At 49.7% G+C, this 27,052-nt stretch overlaps 1 protein-coding gene and 1 non-coding gene across 5 annotated transcripts in view; both read right to left on the bottom strand.

Annotated features, from left to right (window-relative positions):
* Positions 1-1,778: 1,778 nt before the first annotated feature.
* The window catches only part of CD99L2 (CD99 molecule like 2), a 60,740-nt gene continuing 35,466 nt past the window's right edge, over positions 1,779-27,052 (bottom strand). For 2 of the 4 annotated variants that reach the window (XM_045285468.1, XM_045285472.1), the window contains exons 2-10: positions 21,507-21,569; positions 20,769-20,840; positions 20,571-20,651; positions 14,654-14,719; positions 5,493-5,555; positions 5,110-5,229; positions 4,240-4,257; positions 3,267-3,332; positions 1,779-2,807 (exon numbers count right to left, since the gene is read on the bottom strand). In XM_045285468.1, coding sequence (XP_045141403.1) covers positions 2,740-2,807; positions 3,267-3,332; positions 4,240-4,257; positions 5,110-5,229; positions 5,493-5,555; positions 14,654-14,719; positions 20,571-20,651; positions 20,769-20,840; positions 21,507-21,569 — 617 coding nt within the window. In that variant the 3' untranslated portion in view covers positions 1,779-2,739. The remainder of the gene's footprint in view (positions 2,808-3,266; positions 3,333-4,239; positions 4,258-5,109; positions 5,230-5,492; positions 5,556-14,653; positions 14,720-20,570; positions 20,652-20,768; positions 20,841-21,506; positions 21,570-27,052) is intronic. The other 2 variants (XM_045285469.1, XM_045285471.1) reach the window with 2 other exon arrangements.
* On the bottom strand, positions 16,194-16,300 carry LOC115873975. The gene has a single exon (XR_004048731.1). It is a non-coding gene; the product is annotated as a U6 spliceosomal RNA (small nuclear RNA).

Below are 27,052 nucleotides of genomic sequence, written 5' to 3'. Positions count from 1 at the left end.
CAGGGCCGCTCTTGTCAGTTGACTGGCTGAACAGAACTGCTTCTAAGGGTCAATTCGGGTTGACAGGTTTGGTTTGGCCCCTGAGCACCCTCCAACCTCGCTAGGAAGCCTGATATCACTGCAGAGAATCTGGTCTGAGCCAAGCTGCAGGGCACCCTCGCACCTCCGCCTAGAGTCTCCACGGGGCCCTGGCTCCCTCTCAAGGCCAGGGGCTAGGCTGGGTAGTCATGAGCCAAGGTTCCAGCTGCAGCTCAGCCACTTCCCAGCCCCCACCTGGGCAGCACTGGATCAATAGCCGGCCTTCTGGAAGCGACATTGGCCACACTCCTGCATGGCCAGACCTTAGAAGCTGCCTACAATGAGAGCTGAAACGGGCCACCTCCACGAGCCTGTCATTAAGCTGCCCAATGAGGAGGACCAAGTCATGACCACCACATTTTTAGAGAAAGTCCTTTGACTAAGGAGGAGTGGACCCAGGTGGAATCCACCATAGATTATTCTAGGGGACATGGTGTCACCTGACAGTGGAAGTGCCTAACTTCCACCTCATACTCTAGCCTGTTAGGCTCGACTTTGATGCAAACACTGGGCAGGTCACACGTCCCATGGAAACACACACCCCGACAATCCAGCCCTTCTTCCTCGGAGAACCAGTTCCAACCCTGGACCGGAGTGGCCCAGAGCTCCTGCTCAGGGTGCCCCACCGGACCTGGACTTGGTACCATACACACTGGACCTTTCTTTGTTCCTTTTCCTCCAAGGTAAGCGGCTGTGGGCACTCTGAAGTTCACTCCTTTTGGCTCCCCACCCCCTCAGTCCCCTAACTGGAAGGTGGAGTGCCCCAGGGGCCAGGAGGCAGGCTGATCTTCATGTGTGCATTTGCCAAGCTACCTTCTGTGTACCGAGGTTCTGGCAACCAGCTGCACCAAGGGAGCTGGGGGGATGCAGGAAGGGAGCCCTTGCCTAAGGCCATCCCACCGAGCTGGCTTCCTGCCCAGCAGCTGAATGGTGCCCAAGTCTTTACCATCAGACAAGCCTGACTGGCAGGCCAAAGGGGATACCTTGTTAATGGCCCCAGAGCCTGGGAAGCCCCAAGAGGCCAAAAGTGGATGGCGTTTTCAGGCGTCGATCCTAGAAGCAGCCTGGAGCCCCAGCGCTCCAACTTGTTTTTCACACAAACGTGCGGGGCATGCAGCATATGGGATGGTAGCTGGGGTGAGAGGGGGAGGCTATTTGGAGTCAGTGGTCCCCCTCAGAAGCCAGCGTGCTTCATCCCACTTCAGGCCCATAAAGGAATTGCCTGGCAGTGTCCAGCGGCCTGTGGTGTACTGTCCCTAGGATCCTAACCTCCTATTGACGGATCACTCGGAAGCAGTCAAGGTGCAAGACTCTAGTTGACACTGGAGCCACACAAAACATTCCAAGAGGCCAGCTTTGCTCCATTTCAAACCAGACTGCTCTGGCCCTTGAGTTCCAATGTTTCCCACTGTTTGACTAGCCCAGAGTGCCCTTTGTCAGAGTCGGTCAAGTAGCATGGCTAGTCTCCCGACATAATGTGTGTCAAAATCCAAGCAAGCAATCCCCCGCTGCCCCAAAAGTATTTGTGTTCAATCCCCAAGCATGCTGTTGGCGTCAGTGCTCATTCTTGATATTTGTACTCTGGGTAGTAAAATAAGAATATATGAAGAGTGCATGGGCAGCACAGTCTCCCCCAATTCCCCTCCTACCCAGTATACTCATTCCTTACTAACTAACATCGTTAGGTTCTAAAGACGAGGTCGCTGTGTGAAAATTGGCATGATGTAACAAAGGGAGGGCCATGTCAGATCACAAATGGAAGGATGACCCACATCATTACACAGGAGCCAAATTGACATCATTATAGAACTGCCAACTGACATTATCATACACCTACTAACCCACTGAGAATCTCAGCCCAGGCTACATTGACACCTAACCAGCCCCACCAGCATGCCTCTCCTTTGGGACCTCACACCGCTATTGGGAGGAGAGCTTTTACTCGTGTCGTTGATGTGAACTGTTGTCGGCTAAGGAGAGTTGGTAAGGGAGGAGTGGGGATACAAAACTCATTCCCAATGTGTAAATGAGTCCGGGCAGCACAAGTCCAGTCAGCCCCATGGAATGAGATGAGTCGCGCCTGGGAGGCGGCTCCCTGCTGATCCAGAAGACTCATCATCTCCGAGAGCAGACAATCTCGAGGCACCTGTTGCCTCTGAAATCCCAGAATGTCTCTTCGGATCAGCTCTTCGGACGGCCAGCACCTGTCCTCCAAAATAAAACTGCCCCTCTGGGTGGTGTGTGTGGGCACATGAGCATGCATATCTACATGTGTGTGTATGGCACGACTTGGTGCTGACTGGGTATCTCCCTGCAGGGGCTCCAGGGACATTCCAAACACTGGCTGTCTGCTAGGGGTTCACTCTATTTACACGTTTTGAGGCCATTGCCTTGGGCAGGCCCACCACGAAGAACTGAGCCAGCAGGTCTGTGAGGCACGCAGCCCTAGGTTCAAGTCTTCTTGTCCCCTAGCCCAACCGTCCTCCCTCTCAGTGCTGGCTTCATGTCTCTGCGAACGAGCGCCCGATAGGCGGGCGGCCCACCCCATGCACCGGGCCAAACCCAAGAGCAGCTCCGGAGAAAGACAAGCAATGAGAAGCCAATAACGTTGACAGCAGCAGTGGGTTCGAAGGAAAGGGGCTGGGACGTAGGTAGGCTGCCTCAGATCCGGGGCTGCTCAGACTGCTGCGGAGGTTCTGCCGACTGGGTCTGCAGTGCCTGATATTGCACTAGGGAAAAACAGAGGCCTGGTTAGGACGCACGGACGGGGTTCTGCCTGGTCCAGAAGGGAGAAGCCAGACGTAATCCTCCTCTACATTTGGCCCAGGAACGGTGGACACCTCCCTTGGACGCTGATCCCAGCCCCAGGGCCAACTATGCTCAGCTTCCCAGGTCTGTCAAACTGGATGCTTGTCCCAAGGCTGCTGACAGGGTACCTGAACAATGACAGTGACTCAGGCGCACGGACCCCATTCGGCCTGGCAGGTTTTAAGAGCGGAGAGGTGATTTCAATCCCATAGTCTCCCGGCCCTTCAAGCACCATTGCCCTTCTCGACCTTGCTCCAGGGTCCTCCCCAGCCTGACCACCCTCATCTCCCTGAACTACGGGCACCTAACAGCCCTGCATGTGAGCCAAGGCGGAGCCCAGCCTGAGCTAGAGGGCCCTGGCTGTGAGGCGGTCTGCTTACCTTGCGGCTCCTCGCACACGACGGCTTCTAGGTTCTCCCCCTTAGCGTAGTCTGCGTTGAGGCCCTCTGCAAGGCAGGGCAAAGGGCAGCGTGAGCGACAGACGCGGGGTCCCCAGTCCCAAGGCCAGAGGCCATGTTGTCGGGAGCTCTCTCTTCCTCCTTAGGAGCACCAGCAACACGCACCAAAGGCCTGGCCACTGGTTCCCCAAGGAGAGCAGCCACCCAGGCAGGGGGTGGATGGAGGGGCTCAGAGCCAGCCCAGGTGCCCGAGGCCAGAAAGGGAGCTAAGCAATGACTGATAGATGTGAGCAAAGCCACCTGGAGGAGGCGGGCCAGCCCCCTGGAGGCAGGAGCAGCTGCTATCCCAGTCGCTGATTGGGACTGACAGAAAAATCCTCTGCAGATGGCATGCAGGCCACTGAGTGGGCCCAGGCTGGACACAGGGCCCCACCCCCGGCACACATCCCCTGGCACGTAGGGACAGGATACCTTAGCTGTGCAGGCCCCTCCAAGGCCCAGGCCTATCCACCTTGCACGCTCCTCTTTCTGCCAGGGCTGCGGGCACCTCCTGGGAGCCAGCCCCTAGTATGGTGGCCCTACTGAGGGCACCGGGCTCACAATGCCCCCACCAGATGTGGGGGCGGCTCTTTGGCAGGGCTGCCTGGGAAGGAGCCCTCCCTGCAGGAGTCCCAGAGTTGGCCCGTGGTGGGTACTCCCCTGTCTGTTGCTCAGCGAGCAGCCACTAAGGGGCATCTGAGTCCCAGACAGGCCACCCCTATGGATCTCAAAACTTAGTCCCTCAGGCCTGGGCCCAGAGGCTCTGATAGGTGGCTCTGGGGAAAGCTGAAAGCTGACAGCAGTGGCAGCCAGGCAGGTGAGTGCCAGGGAAGGAGCAAGACAGGGCAGTGGCGGCGGTGGGCAGTGGGCAGTGGGCATTGAGGCCAAAGCGGGAGGGAGGTCTGCCCGTCTTTACCTTCACCATCTGCTGCATCTGAAGACAAGACACAGAGATGAGGATGTGGCCACACACACAGTCCCCACCAGACACATGGACCTGGGCACTGAAGGGCCACAGTCCCCAAAGCCCGGCTCCCACCGGATGGGAAGGGACAGGAGGCCACGCCTCTGTGCTCAGTGCAAACTGCTACCGGCTCCTCAGTGGACAAACCACACAGTCTATCACAGGGCAGAGGGTCCAGAGTGAAGGGGGTCAGACAGACACGGAGGCCACTCTCCCAAGGGTCGTCACGAAGGAGGGGCTGCCTGGGGGCCGCAAGGAGTGGACTGCACCGCTGAGGCTGCTGGGAAGGGCAGGTGCCCTGACAGAAGTGAGCCTGCAATGGGGCTTTGGCTGGCAGGAAGCATCCAGTAGGGGTGCTGGCCCAGGACTGGCAGGGCGATGGGATGGATAGGTGGGGCCAAAAAGAAGGGTCTCGCTCCAGGCCTGGGACCACAGCGGGGATGGGGGTGGGGGAGCGTCCCAGGAGGTTCCAGGTCAGGAAGGGAGTGTGGGAGAGGCGAAGGCACCCAGACAACCACTTCTAAAGTGTCAAAGAGACTGGCCACTAATCACTGGCTTCAGTGCGCTGCCCAATGGGCCATGGGCCAGAGGCCTGCCCTTGGGTAAAGCCTGAGCCGGTACAGGAGTTCAGCAGCCCACCCATTCCAAAGGAAGGGCCCATCTCCCTGGTCACTGGGCCTCACAAAAATATGGTCCCTGGGAAGTAGCGTTCTGGATGGTCATGGTCACGGTCACGGTCACAGTCTGCAGTTTGCTCCCATGCCCTCCCTTCCTTTCCCTGGTCTGAGAAGTGGGGCAGCAGGCTGCAGGGACCCCACTTACGCTGGATGCGAAAGCAGAGCTTCTTCTGCTGGTAAGAGATGTAGCTGGAGACGGCGCCGATCAGGGCCATGGCCAGAGCACTGGCTATGCCGGCCACGGTGCCGGTCTCAGCAGACATTCCTGACCAGAGAGGGTGCCCGGGGAGGGAGGCAGAGAGACAGGATCAGATTCAAGTTCGGGTTCTGGTGGCTACCTCCTTTCCTTCCCCAGCCACAGAGTCCGTTCCCCTCCCCCCAGCTATCTGTGAAAGTATGAAAAGAACCCTCTCCCCGCTTGATTTCCATGTTGGGGAACAAAAAAGAAGGCTGGTCTGTATCTCCGCCCACCCTGACCCACTTAGGCCGCCTCTCTGGGGCTCTTTGCTTGGGGGCTCAGAAACCCACCAGACTCTGAGTCTTCCCCGCCGCCGCCGCCACCACCACCACCACCACCATAGTAGCCGCCACCTAGAGAGAGGAACAAAAGTACTTATTGTTGGCCAGGACCTCCGACCACCCCTGTCGGGGGCAGAAGGCCCTCTCCGCTAGAACTGCTTCCCCTTCCGACTTCCGGGCTGCAGCAGGCTGACCCTCCAGTGCCGCCTCTGCCCGGCAGATGCACCTCCCTTGAATCGGTTCCCCAAGAGACTGCACTTCTCGGCCCCGTCTGTCCGTCAGTCCACCTGTCTGCACCTGGGGGCCTGCAGGCAGTTGGCAGGGACACTTCCAGCCACCTCCACGCATCCCCGTCCCCGGGATGGCCCCAACTGGTGGTGGTGGTTCCTTTTTGAAGATGACAGACGAGAATGCGCACGGTTCACAGAGTCGTCGGCCAGGGTCCTGCCTGCTGAGGTTTGCCCTCTGCTTGCCCGCGGCCTGCACGTGAACTCGCTTTACTTCCCGCTGGAACGCACTGTGGTCATGGGCCTTCCGGGGCTAGCTGGGGCAGGGGAGCTCCCAGATGGTGTGCGGACAGAATCCTGCAATTCAAAAGGGAGGCGGAGGCGGAGGCTGCGCAGTGGTGTGCATGGAGGGGATGACAGACATGAGACAAAATGCATCTGGAGGTGGATGCCCGGTAACTTTCACCCAGCCATGATAAAACGCTTTTCTTGGGGGGTTTCTTTACAAGGCTCTGACATCACCGGATGGGGAGTAGGAAAAGGTAGCGTGAGGAATGGAGACTTGACAGTGGGGGTTAGCACATGCACGCGCACACGCACACGCACACGCACACACACACACACACACACACACACACTGGTGAGTAAGTAAAGCTGGGACCATCTGCTTGGGTTCAGCAGATGTCTCCCCGGCCAGGGCCGGCTCGTGATGCTATACTTGTGATCCAAGATGGCACCCTTTCGGGAGAGAGTGGGAAAGGGAGACTGGGACCTCTGCCTTATTCTCGATGAGACAGGCGAAGGAGCAAAAAGTGGAGGTTGGAACAGAGCATGCGTGGAGTCCATGATATCTCAGGGCTACACTTCCCAGAACCCATTGCTATCTGCTGGAATTTCCCAAGAATCTTGTGCTCCAGGGAAGCTTTTCAAAAGCTCAGTGATCATAAGGAGAGCCAGAAATAAGGAGGTTGGCAGTCCAGTCTTGTAAGGCTTTCTTCCCCCCTAGGAACTTCTAAATAAAAATCTCATGCTATGTTCAACGTCTTTCAAAAGTAAACCTTTCTCTTCATAAAGCAAGAACCTAATTCAGGTCACATTTGGCAAGGCTGGGGTGGGGGGTGTAGAGGGTGAGGAACACCATTCTTCACCATGATGGAGGGACCGGAGTCTTACTCAGGCAAAAAGAGGACTGGCCACCAGAATCTCTTGTAGTGACAACTGTCTATGAACCCTCCATTACCACAAAATATATTGTTGGGAAAGAGATGGTTTCAAGAGTTCTGAAAATCAATTCTGGTGCAGTGTGATCACAAGGCGTCGAAGGGATTAGATATCAGGCATCATCAGAACAAAAAATCATATCATTGTGAATGAGGGGGGGAGTGCGGAGTGGAGACCCAAAGCCCATTTGTAGGCCATTGGAGATCCCCTTATGGAAGGGTCTCTGGGAGGAGACAGCCAGTCAGGGTGCGATGTAGCAACGATGAAACATACAACTTTCCTCTAGTTCCTAAATGCTCCCCCCCCTATCATGATCCCAATTCTACCTTAAAAATCTGGCTAGACCAGAGGATGTACACTGGTACAGATAGGAACTGGAAACAGTGAATTCAGGAGCAGTGGTGTGAGTGGCGATACTGGGAGGATGGAGGGAGGGTGGGTTGGCAAGGGGGAACTGACTACAAGGATCTACATATAACCTCCTCCCTGGGGGACGGACAACATAAAAGTGGGTGAAGGGGGACATCTGACAGTGCAAGATATGACAAAATAATAATTTATAAATTATTAAGGGTTCATGAGGGAAGGGGAGCAGGGAGGGAAGGGAAACAATGAGGAGGTGATGCCAGGGCCTTAGGTGGAGAGCAAATGTTTTGAGAATGATGAGGGCAATGAATGTACAAATGTGCTTTACATTATTGATGTATGTATGTATGGATTGTGATAAGAGTTGTATGAGCCCCTAATAAAATGATTTTTAAAAATCAGTACTGGTACATAGCGGGTCCCACAGCAAACCCACTGCCACTAGAGTATGAGGGGGGCACCCCTCCCTAAAAAACACGTAGTTTTTTTTCAAAGCCATGTAGTTTAAATTTTTTTTTTTTACAAAACAACGTTATCACCTTCAAAGTACTCTCCATTATGCCTAACACAGTTGTCAAATCTGCGATTCCATCCTTGGAAAAAATTTTCCAACTCATCTGTTTGGATGGCTGACAGCACCTCCCTCATTTTTTTCTTCACCTCTTCTACGTCATCAAATTACTGTCCTTACATGTCTCTCTTCATTCACAGAAACAAAAAGAAGTCTCACAGAGTGAGGTCAAGTGAGTCAAGTGCGTGGGGCAAGAGAGGCATGCTGGGTTTTTTGCCAAACACTGGTGCACTGAGATGGCTGCGTGAACAGGTACATTGTCATGGTGGCAAAACCAGTCCCCTGTCAGCCACAAATCAGGCCTTTTTGGTCGCACACTGTTATGCAATCTTTTCAGAACTGCTACATAGAAAGCTTGATTAACAGTCTGACCGGGTGGAACGAAATCCAAATGCACTATAAGTTGACATTTTCATCCCTTCAGGAAGTTCACAGAAGTCCAGAATGAGGTTTGTCATCAATTGACAGTTTATCTTTTTTGAAATGAGAACACCACTCATACATTTCAGTTCTCCCCATAGCGCTGTCCTCGTAAGCTGTGTTCAATATCACAACAGTGTCTGCAGCATTTTTCCAAAGCAGGAAACAAAATTTCACAGCTGCACACTGTTCTCTTAAATCAGCCATCACAAAAAACAAAGTTTGAGCAAAAATGCTTTCATGAAAAAATTCACTGTGACCAGAGAACCCAGGCTATGCCACTGGGTGCACTAACTCAGAGCAAGTTTCATGACACTCGCCTAGGGGGGGAAATGCATACTACAAAAGCACAGCTCCGCCCAGCGCAATTCTGGTTTTGTGGGGGTAGGGGTACCCCCTCATAGATATTTAGATCCAGGGCACTCCCACTGGGGTGGCTTTCTACTCCCATAAAAAGTTACAATCTTGAAACGCGACAGGGGCAGTTCTACCCTGTCCTATAGGGTTACTTGAGAAGGGATCGACTCAATAGGAGTGAGTTTCTTTGAGTTTTCTAAAAACTGACCAATTCTAGCCCCAAGAGTACTAGCAGGGTTTAGTAAGTGGATCGCTGAGCCCTGGGGCTGCAGTTAGCTCGAGCCAAGGTGGGATTGTGCTTACACAAAGCACGTCTGACGGAGGCTGATCAATGATGATAGGATTTGCGTGGCGACTTACAAAACCAGAAGGGTTGTTGCCTGACAACCTCAGCCCATGGTGAGCAGCTCAGAAAGGTGGGCAGGAGTCACCCATCACGTGCATCACCGTGGTGACATTGTCGCACATCACCACAGTCCCAGAAAGTGGGCTCTGAGTAATTGAACCTATTCTTCCTCCCACCTCCAGGTGGAGCAAAGCTGAGCTTGTAGTGCATTGAAGACTCCCAGGCGGGGGCGCACCAACATCAAACAGACTCAACAGCTCCAGGAGGGAAACTTCAAGGGATTCTAGACCCTCTGACCTTCTGCATTTCCCAAAGACAGCAAATGTGGGGAAACCGCCCCCTCCCTTCAGGGATATATATATATATGTATGTATGTATGTATGTATGTATGTATATGTATATATATGTATATATGTATATGTGTATATGTGTGTGTGTGTATGTATATGTATGTATGCACACGCAGAACGCCATCCTGTGAGCTGTGAAGGTTAAACAGCAGCTGACAAATCAAAATCCTGCTAGTTAAGTCACGTGAATGGGAACCAAGGCTAGCCACAGGGTCAACCTCAGAGTCACTGTCGGCCTAGGGGTCAGCGCAGTGAGGGTGAGGAGGAGTGGCAAACGGAATTAGAATCCAAGGAACCAGAGCCAGCAAGCAACTGGGTCTGGGGAGGAGCCTGGAATAAGACCAAGAGTGGAAAGGAGAGCCAGAGTGGGCCCACGAGGCAAGGTGATCATTAACAGCAGATGTGCCAGGGGACTGGCCCAGGGTAAAAGAGAGGCGCCCTGGGGGCCACAGACCAATTCTGGGGTGCCAGCCCCAGGGAGAGCCATGGGGAGTTGAAACATGTTGGCCTTAAGTTCCACAAGGAAAGCCAGGGACAAACGGAGTTTCTGGAAAACAGGGCCAGGCAGGAAGGGGATGAGGACTGGGGTGGGGGCTTATTGCCACTGATGAGAGACCATCACTGTCACCTATACCCAAGGAGTGAGTGTCATAAACATGCCGTGTCAAATACATAAACACCCTTGTCTTGGAAAAACTCAAGAGTCAGACATGAACATACATATCAGGTAAATTAAAAGCCAGTTTCGCCTTAGCTACCTAACATATATGTTTATACCTTACTAGGATAAGGTGACCAGACGTCCTGCTTTTGGTGGGGCAGTCCCGATTCTTAACAATTTGTCCCGCGTCCCGCGGCGTTTTAAAAAGTCCCGACTTTTGGAAAGAATCCACGACAAGCTAGGGTATACGGTTTTCGGCTGCCATGGGGCTATTTCGCCAGGATATGAATTTTATCAATGGTGTCCCGCTTTTGTCCCGCTTTACCAAGGTTACAATCTGGTCACCTTATGGAGGTTTTTAAAACAAGGGGCTTATGTATTTGAAATTTGATATTCTTCACAATGGGGTTCCAACAAGGCCGGCGGAAACGTTTTCTTCAGAAACGGGATCTATTCCTGGCCCATTACTGAGTCTCTGTATCTATTCCATTCACCTGGATTCTCTCTCTGCTTGAAGCTCATCATTTGTTTTAATGTGATGTGTCCTTTGCTGGGGGCACGTGTGTGTGTGTGTGTGTGTGTGTGTGTGTGTAAGACAAGGCCTGAACACTCCAATGTGCTGCTCACATCCACTCAGTATTTGGGGCAGGGACCCTCTGCTACAGACACCTCTGATGACAGTGGGTGTAACGGAACTGACACGAGCAGGTGCAATCCCAGCCTCATTAGGGCATGTCCTTGCTGAAACGCGGACCTTTAATAAGGAAGAGCTGGCCGTGTTGCTCAGGCCCGCCTCGAGGGCCTCACCATTTGGAAGTAGCATTTGTCATGCAGGAATAATTGGGAATCTGCTGGGTTTGCCCTTTAGCAACTCCTTCTCCTGGCACCTGACGCTGCCTGCAAAGGGATGGGTGCCGGAGCATCCTGGGCCAGAGTAAACACTGCTCCGTGAGGCAGCCCCAGATCCCCGCGGCTCACTCATCCCAGGACACATGTGTCAGTCCGAATCGAAGCAAGTCACAGCCAGAAGCTACACAGACCACAAATCACCACCACGGTCAGGGACAAGCGTAACTCCTTTGGTCACATCAGAAGGATCAGGCTGACATTCCCTGCCCCTCAGGACTAGAAACCATTACATTTGGTGAGGAAGGCTTTGCACTGGCCCTCCCTGACGCCGAGCACACACTTTGGTAATCGTTAGGAGTCACAGATCGGATCATGAATTCTTTCAGAAGCGGCGTTGGGAGTCATTTGGGTCTTTTAAGAAATTTTTCTCACCAAGAAAGTCAGAATGTTGTTTGTCTCCCGATTGAATCAGTATAGATTGTTCTTGGTTGCTAAGATCCTCCTGGCTGGGGACTTTGCCTTGGTAAGTATTCACAACGGGGGTGGGGATTCTGCACGCACCTGGTGGCATAACGGTTGCATGTGGGACCGCTAACCACAAGGTGAGCAATTTGAAACCACCAGCCACTCCTTGGGAGAAGGGTGAGGCTGTCGACTCCTGTAGAGTTGCAGTCTCAGAAACCCCACAGGGGTCGTTCTACCCGGTCCTATAGGGTCGCTCTGACTTGATGGCAGTAAGCAAGAGTTTGTCCTTCTTGCTTCTCATTCTTCAGTTTTCTGGAATGCACCTATTTTAAAAGTTTGTAATGAAAAAATGTGATTTTAATAACCTGCAGAGTCCCCATTGTTTGTAGACTAAAAATGACCTGTTCGCATTTTAAAAAACAGTCGTGTCTTGAAGCGTGTGTGGCTGGTAGGGACAGGCTGCAAAGGGGTGGGCTGTTGGGGTTCTGCGTGGTGCTGGAGCAATTCTATAAATCTCTCTCGCTCTTGCTCTCTCTCTCGCTCTCGCTCTCTCGAGCACACACAACCAGAGAGCACGTGGAATCTGAAGAAATGGGACTACAGTTTGCACCTGACCTAACAGGAGTGGCCCAATGCCAGGCTTTGAGTGAGGACCACTTACCATGGCTAAGAGAGAAGGGGACCCAGGAGCTCTCATAAACAACCCCTCCAACTTCTTAGAGGAGTCAAACGATGCTCCATGGGCTATGAATGAGATCAGGGGCCAACTGTGTCTTTAAGAATGTGTAGGCAAGTCAGAACAGGTGCACACTATATTTCATTAGCTTCAGTGTTAGTGTTAATGTTGTTAGTGTTAAGGTTAGGGTTAGGGTAAGGGTAAGGATTAGCGTTAGGGTTAGGGTTGGGGTTGGGCAGGGAGCCCTGGTGGTGCTGCCAGATAAGTACTGAACTGGTTCAAGGCCACCAGCTTCTCTGAGAAAGGCAAGGGTGTCTGCTCCTGTAAAACTTTTCCATCTCAGAAACCCAACACAGGCTTTCTAAAACATCAGCACTGGTCAGTAGTGCAAGGAGCCCTGGTGGCGCAGTGGTTAAAGTGTGAAACCTACCTGCTGCTCCACGTGCGCAAGATGTGGCTGTCCATCTACATATAGACTGCAGCCTCTGGAGCCCAAGGGGGCTTGACAGCAGTGGGGTTTGTGCTTCGTGCAAGAAGAGTCCTGGGGCTCAGGAGTCAAAGCCCTCCTCAGGAGACAGCTAAAGCAGTCTGCTCGCGTAAAAACCCACGGCCTTGGCGACCCCATGGAGCAGGGCTATACATCGAAGTCAGTTACAGGACCGTGGGTTGGGTTTGGGTCTGGGGTCAGTGCAAGTGCAGCAGGTAGAGGGGACGAAGACAACGGCTTTGGAGGAGCAAGAGCTGGCTCGGTCATTTCAAGTCACTCACTGGCATCGAGTCACTTCTGACGCGTAGCAACCCTATAGGACAGGGTGCAACTGCCCCATGGGTTTCCGAGGCTGGAGCTCTTTATGGGAAGAAAGCCTCGTCTTTCTCATGCAAAACGGCTGGTGGTTTCGAATTGCTGACCTTGCAGTGAGCAAGCCAAAGCGTAACTACTGCAGCACCAGGGCTCCTTAATCAGAGTGCCTAACATGACGTACATTTGCGTAACATGAAAGGGCAAGAACGAGTTGTTCATAAGTTGGAACTTCCTGTATTTCAAATAAAACCCACCCACTGCCATTGGATTCATCCCCGTTCCAAGGGACCCTCTAGGACAGAGTAGATGGGGGGGGCGGGCAGGCTTCCCCACCTTTCTCCCACAGAGCAGCTGTTACACTTTAACCACTGACCTTGTAGTTAGTAGTTCAACGCTTACTCCCCAGCACCACCAGGGCTCCTTGATAATAAAAGGGTATTTTCAAAAAGAAGCAACTTGGGTTATGGATGAAACTGTCCCCTAGAAAGTAAAGGGACCCTTATTTGAAAATCGAGTCGGACAAGAGTAGCTTGATCCGAAGTCTACTTCAGTGATGTCTTACACGCCCTGTGAGAACTCATCTAGAAGCAGCCAGTGAAGGCCAAGGACTGCTGGCAGCTGCTAGAATCTACAAGTGAGGCCTGGCATAGAAGTAGCTGGCATGGCCAAGACTGAAATCCTGACTGCCAGCCTCCAGACCTGGAAGACAATATATTTCTCTTCTTTAATTCATGACCGAATTATTTTGGTCAGATTTTGAATTCCAATGGAATGGAATCCCCACAGAATGCATGCTGAAGCATTGTGTCTTTAAACGTTTCCATCGGGGCTGGTGGACTTCGGTCAACATCATGAATATTATGGACTCTCTGGTGACAGAGTAGGTGGAGTGGAGCCTGGCAAAAAATGTGAATCTTAGTAAATTGATTTTATTTCGTGAAATGTTCGGAAGCATAGGGTAACGCAATAGCCTGACCTTGCTGTACAGAAGCCCAAAGAGCCAAAATGTGTCCCCAACCACCCCCACCTGTGGTAGTTACATCATTTCATGTCAACTTGAAGGTATATAATAGTGTAGGGGTGGGATCCACCCTGTCAATCAGATCACGGCCTGATGGGGCTTCCTGGTGGGCACGGCCCTCTCATGAGGAGGACCTGGAGAGCCTCTCTCTCTGCCTTCACTTTCCTGCTTGCTGGCCATCCCAAGAGCTGCCAGCACACTGGTCTGCACGTCTGCACCCACCAGCCTACGGTCTTCCTGCATTCTGCATTAGTGCATGTGGCTGCAGTGAGTCTGAAGAGGGACCTATTAGTATTGGATTATGGACTTGAGTCTGGCTGGGCTGGGCTGTTTTCTCGATAACATCATTACTTCTTGAGCTATAGCTGTTTCTTATACATATATGACGGTCGCTACATTTGTTTCCCTAATCAACCCTGCCTAACACGCTGCCTCATTCATTCAGTCATCTCTCAACCCAGCAGCGTGGCACCAATGAGCGGCCCTCGGTTGCACTTAGCTACGCAAGTCTCTGCCCTGATGCCAGCACATGAGCTGTGTGGGGAAAGAGCCTCTCAAGAAAGCCCAGCAGATGTATTTCATGACTTCAGCCACAGGAACTAAGACGTGGGTGCGACTCCCAGCGAGTCTCCAGGCTCCTCAGTAACCAAACCTTGGCACTGCCTCGGCACCTGGAATTGCCTGGCTCCAAGTACAAGCTGGAATGCTGCAGACATTCCCGCTTCCCAAAGGCTGAGCGGAACAGCTCCCTGCCCCCAGGGGACTGACTGCAGCTGCCCCGCTGCCCCTTTTGCCCAGGGTGAGGGCTCTGTTGGGAGGCAGTCACAGGCCCACCTACCTTTATTACGGTCAGGTTTGTAGTCACCACCACCTAGCACCTCTTCCAGTTCCTTGTCAGAAAAACCTACAGAAAACAAAAACGCAGTTGACCCTTGAACAAGTCAGGGGATTGGCATGCCAACTTCTGGTGCAGTCAGCATCCACGTGTGATTTACAGCTGGCCCTCGAGCAACTCCCGTTTGAACTGCATGGGCCAACTTGCGTGCAGTGGTGAGCTCAAGCACGACGACTCGCACTTCTAGAGCAGCTAGTTCCAACCATGACATTGAACCCAAGCCCAAACTCACTGCTAGCGAGTCAGTTCCGATGCCTGGCGACTGTACAGAACCGGGTGGAACGGCCCCGTGGGTTTCTGAGACTCACACACTCTGCAGGAAGGGAAAGCCCGGTGCCTCCCATGGAGCAGCTGGTGGTTTCAAACTGCTGACTTTCTGGTTAGCAACTCAACGTGTAATCACTGTGCCACCGGGGCTCCTAGCCATCACATTAGGGGTGAGTTAATTAACTGTTTGACTTAATGTAGCCATCTAGTTTTTAAGTGGGCATTCTGTGTGGCCCGTGAAGGGTTCCCCACCCCGGCTCTCGAGGCAGTGTCCACCCGGAGGTGCTGGTGCTGAATGTCCCAGCGTTTGAAGCGGAGACTCGCTACCCTGGAGCTGACCGCAAGAGCCCCAGTTAAAAAAGTCCTCTTGCAAGTGGGCCCATGGAGTTCGAACCTGTGGTTTTCAGGGGCCAACGATCTACAATTCACTTACCAAAAAAAAAAAAGTAACATTGAACAAGAACAAGGCTATTGTGTTACTGTTGCTCCAAAAAGTAACTGTCAGCTTTATGGGAAAATGTCCTTGAAGAACGCAGTGGGCAGAATTGTAAGAGGGTCCCCAAGAGTCCTGCCCCCTGATGATTAGGCCGGTTTTCCAGAACTTCAAATTGGTTCGTTCTGGTTTGTTCCCCTGCTGAGAATTTGCCTCTCTCCCAGGTGAATCTTCTGTATGACTCTTAGAGGTTGCTTGGGTCTACCTGGGGTGGAAAGGTAATTTCTCCGCAGGAGGTCAAACTAGAAAGAACCAGTTTGTATCTCTATTAGATATCAAAGGTGTAAAGGATGGTGCAGATGTAAAGGAGAAGGATTCCATTGCCGACTTCAGAGGAAACAGCTTCTGAAAACCGTATGGGAAGCTTTGAAACATTGTCGGACACCAAGACCTGGAATGGAAGCAGCACTTTGCCAGAGACGGTGCAGAGGATGGGCCCCTCGGATCAGAGGGCTCTGAAGAAGTGCCGGAGCAGGAGCTGCTCTGGGAGTGGAGTCGCCACACTGATGTGAGCAGGGTAGAGCCTTCAGCCTCTTCATTTGCTGAAGGGGCGCAACTCAAGGTAAGCAGAAACAGCTGCAAAAATCAGCTAACGATCAGAAGTTGAAATGTGCGAAGTATGAACCTAGGAACATTGGAAGTCATCAAAAGTGAAATGGAACGCATAAAAATTGATATCCTAGGCATATTAAACTGAAATGGACTGGTATTGGCCATTTTTTTAAAAATATGGAACGCTTCACAAATTTGCGTGTCATCCTTGCGCAGGGGCCATGCTAATCTTCTCTGTATCGTTCCAATTTTAGTATGTGTGCCGCCGAAGCGAGCACGGTATTGGCCATTTGTGAATCAGAAAATCACACGATTTACGATGCCAGGAACGGCACAATCAAGAGGAATGGCATGGCATTGTCAAAAAGGACATTCCAAAATCCATCTTGAAGTACAATGCCATCTGTGATAGGATTGCATCTATCCACCTTCAAGGAAAACCGATCAATGCAACTATTACTTAAATGTAGGCACCAACCACAAAAGCTAGTGATGAAGAAATTCAAGAATTGAACCACCGTCTTCAGATTGAAATGGATCAAACATGCAATAAGGATGCACTGATAATTTTTGGCGATTGGAATCCAAATGTTGGAAAGAAAGAGGAAGGCATAGTAACTGGAATATAAGGTCTCAGTGTTAGAAATGAAGCTAGAGATAGTACGATAGAATTTTGCAATACCAATGACTTGTTCGTTGAAATACATCTTTTTACCAAACTAAAGACTGGCTGTACACATGGACATCTCCAGATGGAATCCACAAAAATCAAATCAACTACAACTGTGGAAAGAGACGATGGAGAAGCTCAATATCAGCAGCTAAAACCACACCAAGATCTGACTGTAGAACCCATCAATTGTACATATAAGTACAGGTCGAACCTGTAGAAAGTTAAAACAAGTCCATGAGAGCCAAAGTTTGACCTTGACTCTATCCCACCTACATTTCAAGAATATCTCCAGAACCAATTTGACGCATTGAACATGACTCACAGAAGAGCTGATGAGCTCTGGGAAGACATCAAGAACATCATTCATGAAGAAAGCAAAAGGGCATTATTTTAAAGGGAAAAAGAAAAGATAAAAGTGGATGTCAGAAGAGACCCTGAAACTTGCTCGTAATGGTAGAGAGTAGGCAAATAGAAGAAGGATGAAGCCAAGGAGCTGCAGAGACTTTCAAAGGGCAGGATGAGAAAACGAGGTCCAATATGATGAAATCTGCAAAGACCTAGAATCAGAAAACCAAAAAGGAAAGGATACGTGCAGTATATCAGAAACGGAAAGAACTCAAGAGAAAATCCAAGCCTTGAGTTGAATTATTGAAAGATTATACGGGTAAAATACTGAACAATGCCACAAACCCCAAAAGAAGGCGGAAAGAATGCACAGTCATTGTACCAAAAAAGAACTGGTCAACATGCTACCATTTCAGGAGAGAGCATATGAGCAAGAACCCATGATGCCTAAGGAAGATAGATGTTCAAGCAACACTGAAAGCCTTAACCAAAACCAAGGCTCCAGGAACTGATGGAATAGCAATTGAAATGTTTCAACAAACTGATGAAGTACTGGAAGTACTTACTAATCTACACCAGGACATTTGGAAGACAGCTACTTGGCCAACTGACAGGAAGAGATCCATATTTGTAACCATTCCAAAGAAAGGTGACCCAACAGAATGCTCAAATCTTAGAACAATATCATTGATATAACAGGCAAGTACAATTTTGTTGAAGCCCATCCAACAGTGGTGGCAGCAGTACACTGACAGGGAGCTGCCAGAGGTTCAGGCCAGGTTCAGAAAGGGATGTGGAACAAGGCATATTAATGCTGATGTCAGATGGGTCTTGGCTCAAAGCAGAGAATACCAGAAAGCTATTGTGTTTCATTGACTATGCCAAGGCATTCGACTGTGTGGACCAGGGGGTCCTCAAACTTTTTTAAATAGGGGGCTAGTTCACTGTCCCTCAGACTCGTTGGAGGGCCGGACTATAGTTTAAAAAAAAAACTATGAACAAATTCCTATGCACACTGCACATGTCTTATTTTGAAGTGAAAAAACAAATGCTCCTTACAGGCAAGGATGGCGAGATGACTTCTTCCATGATTTAGACATGTTGTCAGGAGATAGCAGTCCCTGGAGAAGGGCATCATGCTCGTTAAGGTGGAGGGGCAGCAAAAGAAAGGAAGGCCTTCAAGGAGATGGATTGATTGACACTGTGGCTGCAACAATGAACCCAAGCATAGGAACAACTGTGAGGATGACACAGGACAGTGCAGTGTTCTGTTCTGCTGTGCATAAGGTTGCTACGGGTTAGAAATGACTCAGTGTTACTTAACAACAACCACAATGCAAGTGCCAAATCAGGTTGCCTTTGAGTCCATCCAAAGAGAGATTATCTTGGGTAGGCCTGCCCTCACTAGGTGAGTCATTTAAAAGTAGGGGTACTCCTTCCCTTCTCCTTCTTAATTTCCCTAAACCCTCTTGCTGCCACTGTGCTAGTCTTGAAGAAGCTGGCGGCCAAAGGTTCTACAGGCGCAACCAAGTGAGTTTGTGAAGAACACCCCGACCTTCTGATGAAACCCTAGCCCTGGCCTCGGAGACATTGAGCAGAGCCCCCAGCTCAGCATCCCCCATCTGCCGACCCAAGAAAGGGCTAAGAGGGCTAGTGGGCCAGGGGTGCAGTGATGTGTTATGCAGCAACAGGAGGCCTACACAGAAAGGCAGAACAAATGAATTTCATGATAGCTTTACCCTTGAGTGCATAGCTCTGGACATTCTGTGCTAACTGGACAGCATAAGAAGAAAGACCTGCCACTTCAAAAATACCCAATAATAACAATGAACCGTGGGGCTGCCAGGAGTTGGAGTCAACAGCAACTCTTATTTGTTATTATGATTATTATCATTAGAGTGCTACAAAAGCAGACCAGTATTACAGAAAAATAATAGCTATGCGGTTTTGAAAATCAGGTAGGTTTTCTCTTTCAAAGGAATGCCGTGAGCCCGTCACTGGAAGAACAATGAAACAATGGACACTGTGAACGCTGAACAACGTGTATCTGGCCCCATACATCTTTCAGTGAAGATATTAACCACTGTGAGTTGTCGACCTCAGAACTGGATTGTACCAGGCTCCTATGCTTGATTATTTCTATCACCGATTCTGGAGCAGATTCCTGATCAAAAGGGGGGAGAAGGGCGGATGTTGAACAGAACTTCAAATTCTAGACAACTCCACCTTCTTGCACATCGCCCATTCCAAGGCTTCAACTGAAATTTGTTCTGCTTCACTCAAAACTTGAACCACTCGAACACTGCAAGTACATTCCATCGGCCAAGACGGAACCAATTCGAATCAGTAGGAGCCCTGGTTTCTGTTCATGGAGGAGAGAGAATTCAGAAAAGGAGGGTGCGAACAGCCATACAACTCAACAAATAGCATCTATATTACAAAACCTATCACATTGGTATACGTTTTGCTGGCAAATCTCAACAAGAACAGCAAATGAACATAAACCAATAGGACTTTTAGAAACTCAACACACTTCAGGCTGCCCATATTTTCCAGATGTCCAGTGCAAGATGGTCCAAAGTCAAGAATGAGCATAGGGTCTCTTCAAAGGGCCAGAGAGTCCAATGGGTTTAGTGGAACCGAGTACAGAAAAGGCACTCACATGGTGTCCCATTCCACGCTGTGTGTCACTGTTGAGTCTGGAGGCCTATCTGACATGAAGGTCCCCACGGACTGGGAAGACCTTTTAGAACAGCTTCCTCTCGGCCACCTGCTTATGTAAGCCCAGAACAACATAGCCCACGGATTGACAGCAGGGGCAGATGTGAGAACCCAGCTTTTCCCCGAAGATAGACATGACTGACATTGACAAAGATGTACAACAAAACCATGCCGCTCACTAAATGTGCTGTTGTCTTCCCATAACGTGTTATCTATGCGAATATGTATATGTATAGATTTGTTGTTGATGATGTAAAATGAATTCATGGATATGTCAGGATTTTCTGTTATAAGTTCTATTATTCTAAGTATAAATCGAATCGTGTGACCTGCAACAGGGAATCCATGATAGATAAGCCCCCCCAGGGCTAACAGTGAGAGTAGAGATACCAGGAGGATTAGGGGAAGGTTGGGGGAGAAAGGGGGAATTGATCACAAGGCTCAACCTATAACCCCCCCTCTCAGGGGGACGAACAATGGAAAAGTGGGTGAGGGGTGACGCAGGATAATGTAAGATATGAAAAAAATAATCTATAACTTATCAAGGGTTCGTGAGGGAGGGTGGGTGGGGGAGGATGGGGGGAGAAAGGGGGAGCTGATCTCAGGGGCTCAAGTGGGAAGAGAATGCTTTGAAAATAATGATGGCGGCATAGGTGCAAATGTGCTTGACACACTGGATGAATGTACGGATTGTGATAAGAGGTGTAAGAGCCCCCATCAAAGTATTTAATAAACAAAAACAAAAAACAAAAAGTCTGTCTTAGGGCCCCAGGGACGTGGACCGAGAGCCACTGGTGGTTGTCACTGACCTCCTTCTCCAACACTCGGCCTCCTGTGCCCATCATCTAGGTCATTGCGATCATCCAGAGCATCCTCCAAGTTAAAGTCTTCTACACATAAAGGAGACAGGTGATTGGTAAAACTGCACACAGCTCACCCCCCTACCCCTGCCGAGGGAGCACCCGGCCCTCCCGTCCTGCCCTCCACTCCACGGGGCAGCCGGTTACCTGGAAGGTTGGCGGGAGCTTTGGTGGCTGCAGGCGCCCTGGTCGTGGTGGTGGTCAAAGGGTTCCATCGGTCTAAAAGCGAGGAAGGACAAAGGGAACACAGGAGGTAACAAGCCACACCACCACTGGGGCAGCTCCCAGGAGTCTGTTCCTGCAGGGCTCTGGAATGGCCCCGCCAAAGCATCCCTTGGGGCAGGATAGCAAAGAAGGATGTAGAAGGTTCCAGCAGACAGGTTCAGTTCCCTTTGGGGGGGTGGGAGGTGGTGGTGCTAAGACCTGGAGCAGGGGAGCTGGGGGATGACCATGTGACCAGGGAAGACCAGAGGTCGGGCAAGGCCCCGGAGAGCTGGCAGCCTGGTGTCCTCCATTACCAGCCAGGAACTGTGACCGAGGAACACTGCCAGGGGATGTACTGGAGCTCTCAGTGGCGCAAGGAGTTGGCTAGAAAATCAACAGTGTCACAATGAAACCCCACCACCACTGCCCAACACAGAATGGTCCCTAAAGGTATGGCTGCTGTCGTGAACAGCAGGCCTTCGTGCAGAGCCAGACAGCACACTGCGGCTCTCCAATGGCTGTGTTCTGAGCATCAAGTCTGTGTTGTGACTGTGCCTACCATCAGAGGTAGCGGCAAGAGAGTGCATTAAAGGAGTTGGGTCAGGCTGAGCGTTGCATGCAGCAAGCAAGAAACGATAAGGGGATTCCCCAAATTGTCCCTAGCCATTTATAAGGCATTACCTGTCTTTCTCGGATAGGTCCTTGGTGTTGTCTTGCTATCAAAGAAATGCACACTTGGATCGTCTGCAAAGAGAGTGTAGACAGTAGTCAGCTCATGAAAGGCGCTGAGTCGCCAGCCTAAACCCACTGCCATTGTTTAGTGAAAAAGAAGAAATATCTCTAGTCAATATCCACAGGGACTCCCACCTTCAGAAATCAAAAAAACAGTAACAACAACAACAACGAATGAAAACACACACACACACACACACACACACACACACACACACGCAGAAGCAAGGAAGTAGCAAATGTTAGAGCAGAGAACAATAAAACAGGATCAGAAAAGCAATAGAGAAGACCAACAAAACCAAAAGCTGATTCGTAGAAAAGATCACCAGGATGGACAAACCTTTAGAATCCTCAGCAAGAAAAGAAAGCCCCCCAGTGACGAAAGTCAACAACGAAGGTCAGCACTTTACTAATGGCTTTGCAGAGAGGAAACGGAAGCTAGGGCAAGGCAGTGGCGAAGTAGATGCCAACAACTGACACCACTCAGAGGACGCCAATGCATGCCTAGGAAGACACACCCTACGGCCACTGTTTCAAGAAGGAGCAGAAACTCTGGATATACTTCTAACAAGTAAAGCCGTCGAGTTAGGAGTCAAAAATCGTCCAATACAGAAATGTCCAGGAGCACAGAGAGCTTCACTGAACATTTCCCGGAGAATTGATGCTGATCCTTGTCAAATTCTTCCAAGGGCTAGCATCGAAGGTAACGTTTCCTTACTCATTCTAGGAGGCCAACATGACCCTGCTACCCAAACCAAAGACAGGGCATGAAAAAAGAGCTGCACATCACTGTCCCTTATTTCTAGGGATCTGGATGGCCACTTACATATATAGGGCTAGGCATATGCTTTAGAAAGACCTGTGAATACCCTCCTACCATAAATAACATTTTACTTCTAAGAGTTTTATAGTATTAGGTCTATGATCCAGTTTGGGTCAAGTCTGTGTATGGCGTGAGGTCCAACTTCATTCTTTTTTATGTTCAAATTCAGTTATCCCAACATGGTTGAAGATACGATTCTGTCCTCACTGAATGGAAATGGCATCCTGGTTGAAAATCAGTTCATCCTAGTTGTGTGGCGTTATTTTCAGACTCTCGAGTCTATTCTATTAGTCCACATTTCTCTCCATATTCCACTAGCTAACTAACCCACGGCCGTTGAGTTGATCCTGACTCATAGCATCCTTATTGGACAAGGTAGAACTGTTCCTCTAGGATTCTAAAATTTTCAATCTTGACTGAAGCATAGTGCCTCACATTTCTTCCACGGAGCTACTGGTGGACAGGTGGGTTTGAACTTCTGACTTCATAGTTGGCAGTTCAATGCATAACCGTCAACACCACCAGGATGCCTTATCCCTTATATCAACACACTATCTTGACTAGCTGTATAGTCAATTCTAATATTGACAGGTGTGACTCCTCAGACTTTATTCTTTTTCAAGGTTGTTTTGACTGTTCTGCATTCTCTGACTTTCCATATGAATTTAAGGATCAGCTTGTCTATTTCTGCAAAACAGTCATCTGGGATTGGACAGGAATGTCCTCGAGTCTGTCAACCCATTTAAGTGTGCACTCCTGGAGTCTTGACTCATATGCCAGAGACAGGCAGTCTGTCTAATAAAATCAGTTAAATAATAACAATAATGTCCAACACTTACTGAGCACTTGCCTTATACCAGGTAACTGTGCTAAGCACTTTACACAGGTCAGCTAGTCTAATTCTTACAGTAATCCTAGGAGATCCAAACTCTCTAAAACCAAGGTCACTGCCATCAAGTTGATTCCAACTCATAGTAACCTTCTAGCTTGGGCTAGAACTTCCCCCTTGCATTTCTGAGACTGGAATTCTTTTTTTTTTTTTTTGTCTTTGAATGTATAGAAAATATCCTTTTTGAGCTGATTAACATCTAATGAAATGTTTCCTTTAAACCCTTGCAAATGTTTCTTAATCAAATCCCACTCATGCAATGTTACATTATACAGGTAAGGAGTTACACAGAAAATAGTTACATTTCAATCACATTACAGCATAGGCAGCAGTGGTGGCAATGGCTATGAGTCACTTGCCACTTCTGCACGAAATTCCCACGAATCGGCGAGGTCTTTTCAGCATCTCTGACATCACTTGTATCACGAAGGATGATTCAGGACTGCTCTCCCATCTGCGTTTCATCTCCACCGGGATCCACACCCCCATCCTGCCTTTTAGGATGAGGATGCTATCTTTTGAAAGGTTTATAAGCATAGCATGGTTAATGCAAGTGAACAATTCACGATTATGGCAAGTGGCACTACGAGCAGTTTCCAAAATCTTGATCTTTCAGCAAAGCAGCAGTCTGTAGTAATAGTCCAGTTATTATTGTATAAAATGGTCAGCTTTGATAGAGTCCCAGAGTGTCCCTTAGACAGCATCCGTAATGAAAGAAATATCTCTGCAGTCAGCGATCTCCATTCTCAGGAATCTGCGAGGTCTTCTCCATGTTTTGGGTAACTTCAATAACAGGACAGGGTCACGTCACAGCATGGGCATCCCTCTTTTCTTCTGGGCCTTGCTGGCTGTAGAGAAATCCACCTATTTCCTTTGCCTCAGCCCAGCTTGGTGGTCCACGTGGAGAGAGGGGGAAGTGAAGGAGGGAAAGGGAACAGGGGAGAGGGGGAAGAGTCAGGGAGGTCAGAGTCTGAGAGAGAAGTCCAACCGACTGGAATTCTTTATGGGAGTAGAAAGCTTCATCTTTCTCTCATGGAGTGGCAGATAGTTTCAAACTGCTGACCTTGTGATTAGCAGCCCAATGCATAACCACTACACTGCCAAGGCTCCTCAACCCTAAGTGATAAAACTTATTATGATCTGCCTGTTAACAGATGATGGAGCTGAGGTGCAGAGAAGTGAGGTGACTCACCTAAGGTAACAGATAATAGATAGCAAACCTAGGGTTCAAATCTAGGCAGTCTAGCACCAGAGACCATGTCTTTCTTGATCCAGAATACAGGGAGAGGTCCCATAAGCCCATACAAAAAGACTAGCAGCCAAAGAGAACGACAAGGTAAGGATATGGGCACAGATGATCCATCAGAGAAGAAAATACAAATGGACACAAATGCATTGATTGGTCAAATCTGGTGTCACTGCACATCTTGGAAAACAGGTCATCTTCTAACAGTCTTGGTGGGACTGTGCGGCATAACCACATTTGATCTGATCATGGAAAATGCAGAGTCTCCATTATTTTCATAAGAAGCCCTGGTGGAGTAGTGGTTACGCGTTGGGTGGCAATCTGCATGATCTGCAGTTCAAAACCCCTAGCAGCTGTGCTTTCTGCTCCCGTCAACAGCGACAGTCTCAGAAACCCAGAGAGCAGTCGCCAGGGATCAGCAGTGACTCGATGGCAGTGAGTTTGGGTTTGTTGGCACGGTTTGCAGGCAGTGTGCATATTAATTACTGCTGCTTGGTTACTCCCGTCTTCTTGGACTTACTACTCATGCTTTACTGAGGAGGATTCTTTCCACGCCTCTTCCAAATTGAAATCCTCTCTGAGACTGCAACATAAAACCACGAGGCTTAGATTTCACTATCTTTGCGTGAGATGGAAGTCCGCTAAAGTCTGCTCTTGAAATGGCTCTCGCCTCCTCCGCAGACACTTCTGCTCCAGAAGGAAATCACCTGAAGTGGCCCAAACTACAGCGTCTCTCCACGCAATCAACACAAAACAAAAAGCATCCGCAGCGACTGGAAGGGTGAGGACTCGGCTGGTTGGAACATGGAGGACCGTCTGGTAAATCACCTTCTCTACCATGTGACTTATGCAAGAGGGAGTGTAAGAGCCCGAAGAGGCGCTAAAGATAGGTCACGTTCTCTCAGCCCATTTTCTCAGTCCCAGGAGTTTTAAAAGTTTTTTAAAAAGGAGATTTTAAAAGTTCATAAAAAAACTCCACTCTCTTTTCATACTAATTTTCCGTGAACTTTTTGAAGCCCCCTCATCAAACCTCTAAACCAGGCATTCTCACACTACTACGGCCCGCCCAGGACGTTTATCCAGCCCCCCGGGTGTTTTTGCCCCGTTTTGTTTGTTTACTTCAAAATAAGATATGTGCAGTGTGTATAGGAATTTGTTCATAGATTTTTTTAAAAAAAACTATAGTCCAGCCCTCCAACGGGTCTGAGGGACAGTGAACTGGCCCCCTGTTTAAAAAATTTGAGGACCCCTGTTCCAAACCATTCAAGGAAGGAAAAAGAAAACAAAACAAAGGAAGCGCACCACCCCCACCAACCCCCAAAGGGGGGACCCAAGACAGCATAGGTGACAGAAACCACGACCGCTCACTGCGTCAGGAACAGAGACACTCCGTCAGCAACAACAGCCCCCAAGAAGCGTGGACATCAGTTCCATTCCCTGTGCAGAGACAAATGGGGTGTCTCGGAGACCTAACGACACGCTATTGGCAAAGCATACGTCTACAGCCAAAGGACCAACACCAAGAGGTTGCAAATAAGAGAAGGGGGAGAGGTGTATCAGGCAATGGACAGTGGGGAGAAATATCAAACACAACGTATCTCACAATGATAACGAACTAAAACATAGAAAGACCTCAATCGAAAAGAAAGCAGACACATTTAAAATGAGACAAAAGGGAGAGAAATGATAAGGTGTTAACCCTGGAACCTCACTGCCCTGATGGCGGAGCGGCTACTCACTGGGCTTGCTCACTGCTAGGTCAGCGAGACATGGGCACCAGCTGCTCCGCAGGAGAAAGACGAGGTAGACGTGACAATATTAATATCAAGCAAAACAAAATCAAAGACAGAAAGCTCTCAACAGGAAAAAGGCAAGATTTCGTGAGAATAAAGAAAATCAAAGTGGTGGCACTGAAGAGCCGAGCTTCCACAATTCCCCCGTTGCCTCTGCTTCTCGCTACGATGGAGTCACTATCTGATGTCAGATAATGGACAAAACAGAGGTGTCCTGAGAGGCATCTGCGAAAAGGACATCACACTAGCTAAAGCCAGCGGGTCACCCTGGATTGGATCCTCAACCTCTCACGGGCATTACTGGGACAATCGGTGACATTTGAGTTGGGTCTGTGGACCAGCTGTTAATCCATCCTGACTGTGATTGGATGTACACAGTCCGAGAGGGCAGTGCCCTTGTGTTGAGAAAATGTACCCGGAAGTATCAAAGATCATGGGCATCTTGCCTGCAGTTGATTCTGAAATCATTCCAGGGAGAAAATTTGGAGACAGTCAGACCTCACGGTACTGGGCCAAACTTGAATGGAGTCATAATAGATGGCGACAGGCTGTGAGATTCTGAGGATTGCAGTGTGGACATGTAGGAGGATGTCCTTGTTAATTTCGGTAATGTAGTTACTGTCTTAACTAGCCCGTCTACCCCAGTACTCCTTTCGGCGGTGTACTGTAAATTCTAGTCTCAACCTGGCCTTTCGGCGGTGTACTGTAAATTCTAGTCTCAACCTGGCCTTTCGGCGGTGTACT

This window comes from Echinops telfairi, unplaced genomic scaffold (assembly GCF_000313985.2).
Source record: "Echinops telfairi isolate 266 unplaced genomic scaffold, ASM31398v2 ScPeMD7_7472;HRSCAF=8510, whole genome shotgun sequence".
Taxonomy (NCBI): Eukaryota; Metazoa; Chordata; class Mammalia; order Afrosoricida; family Tenrecidae; genus Echinops; species Echinops telfairi.
This window is presented reverse-complemented; position numbering and strand designations above follow the sequence as displayed.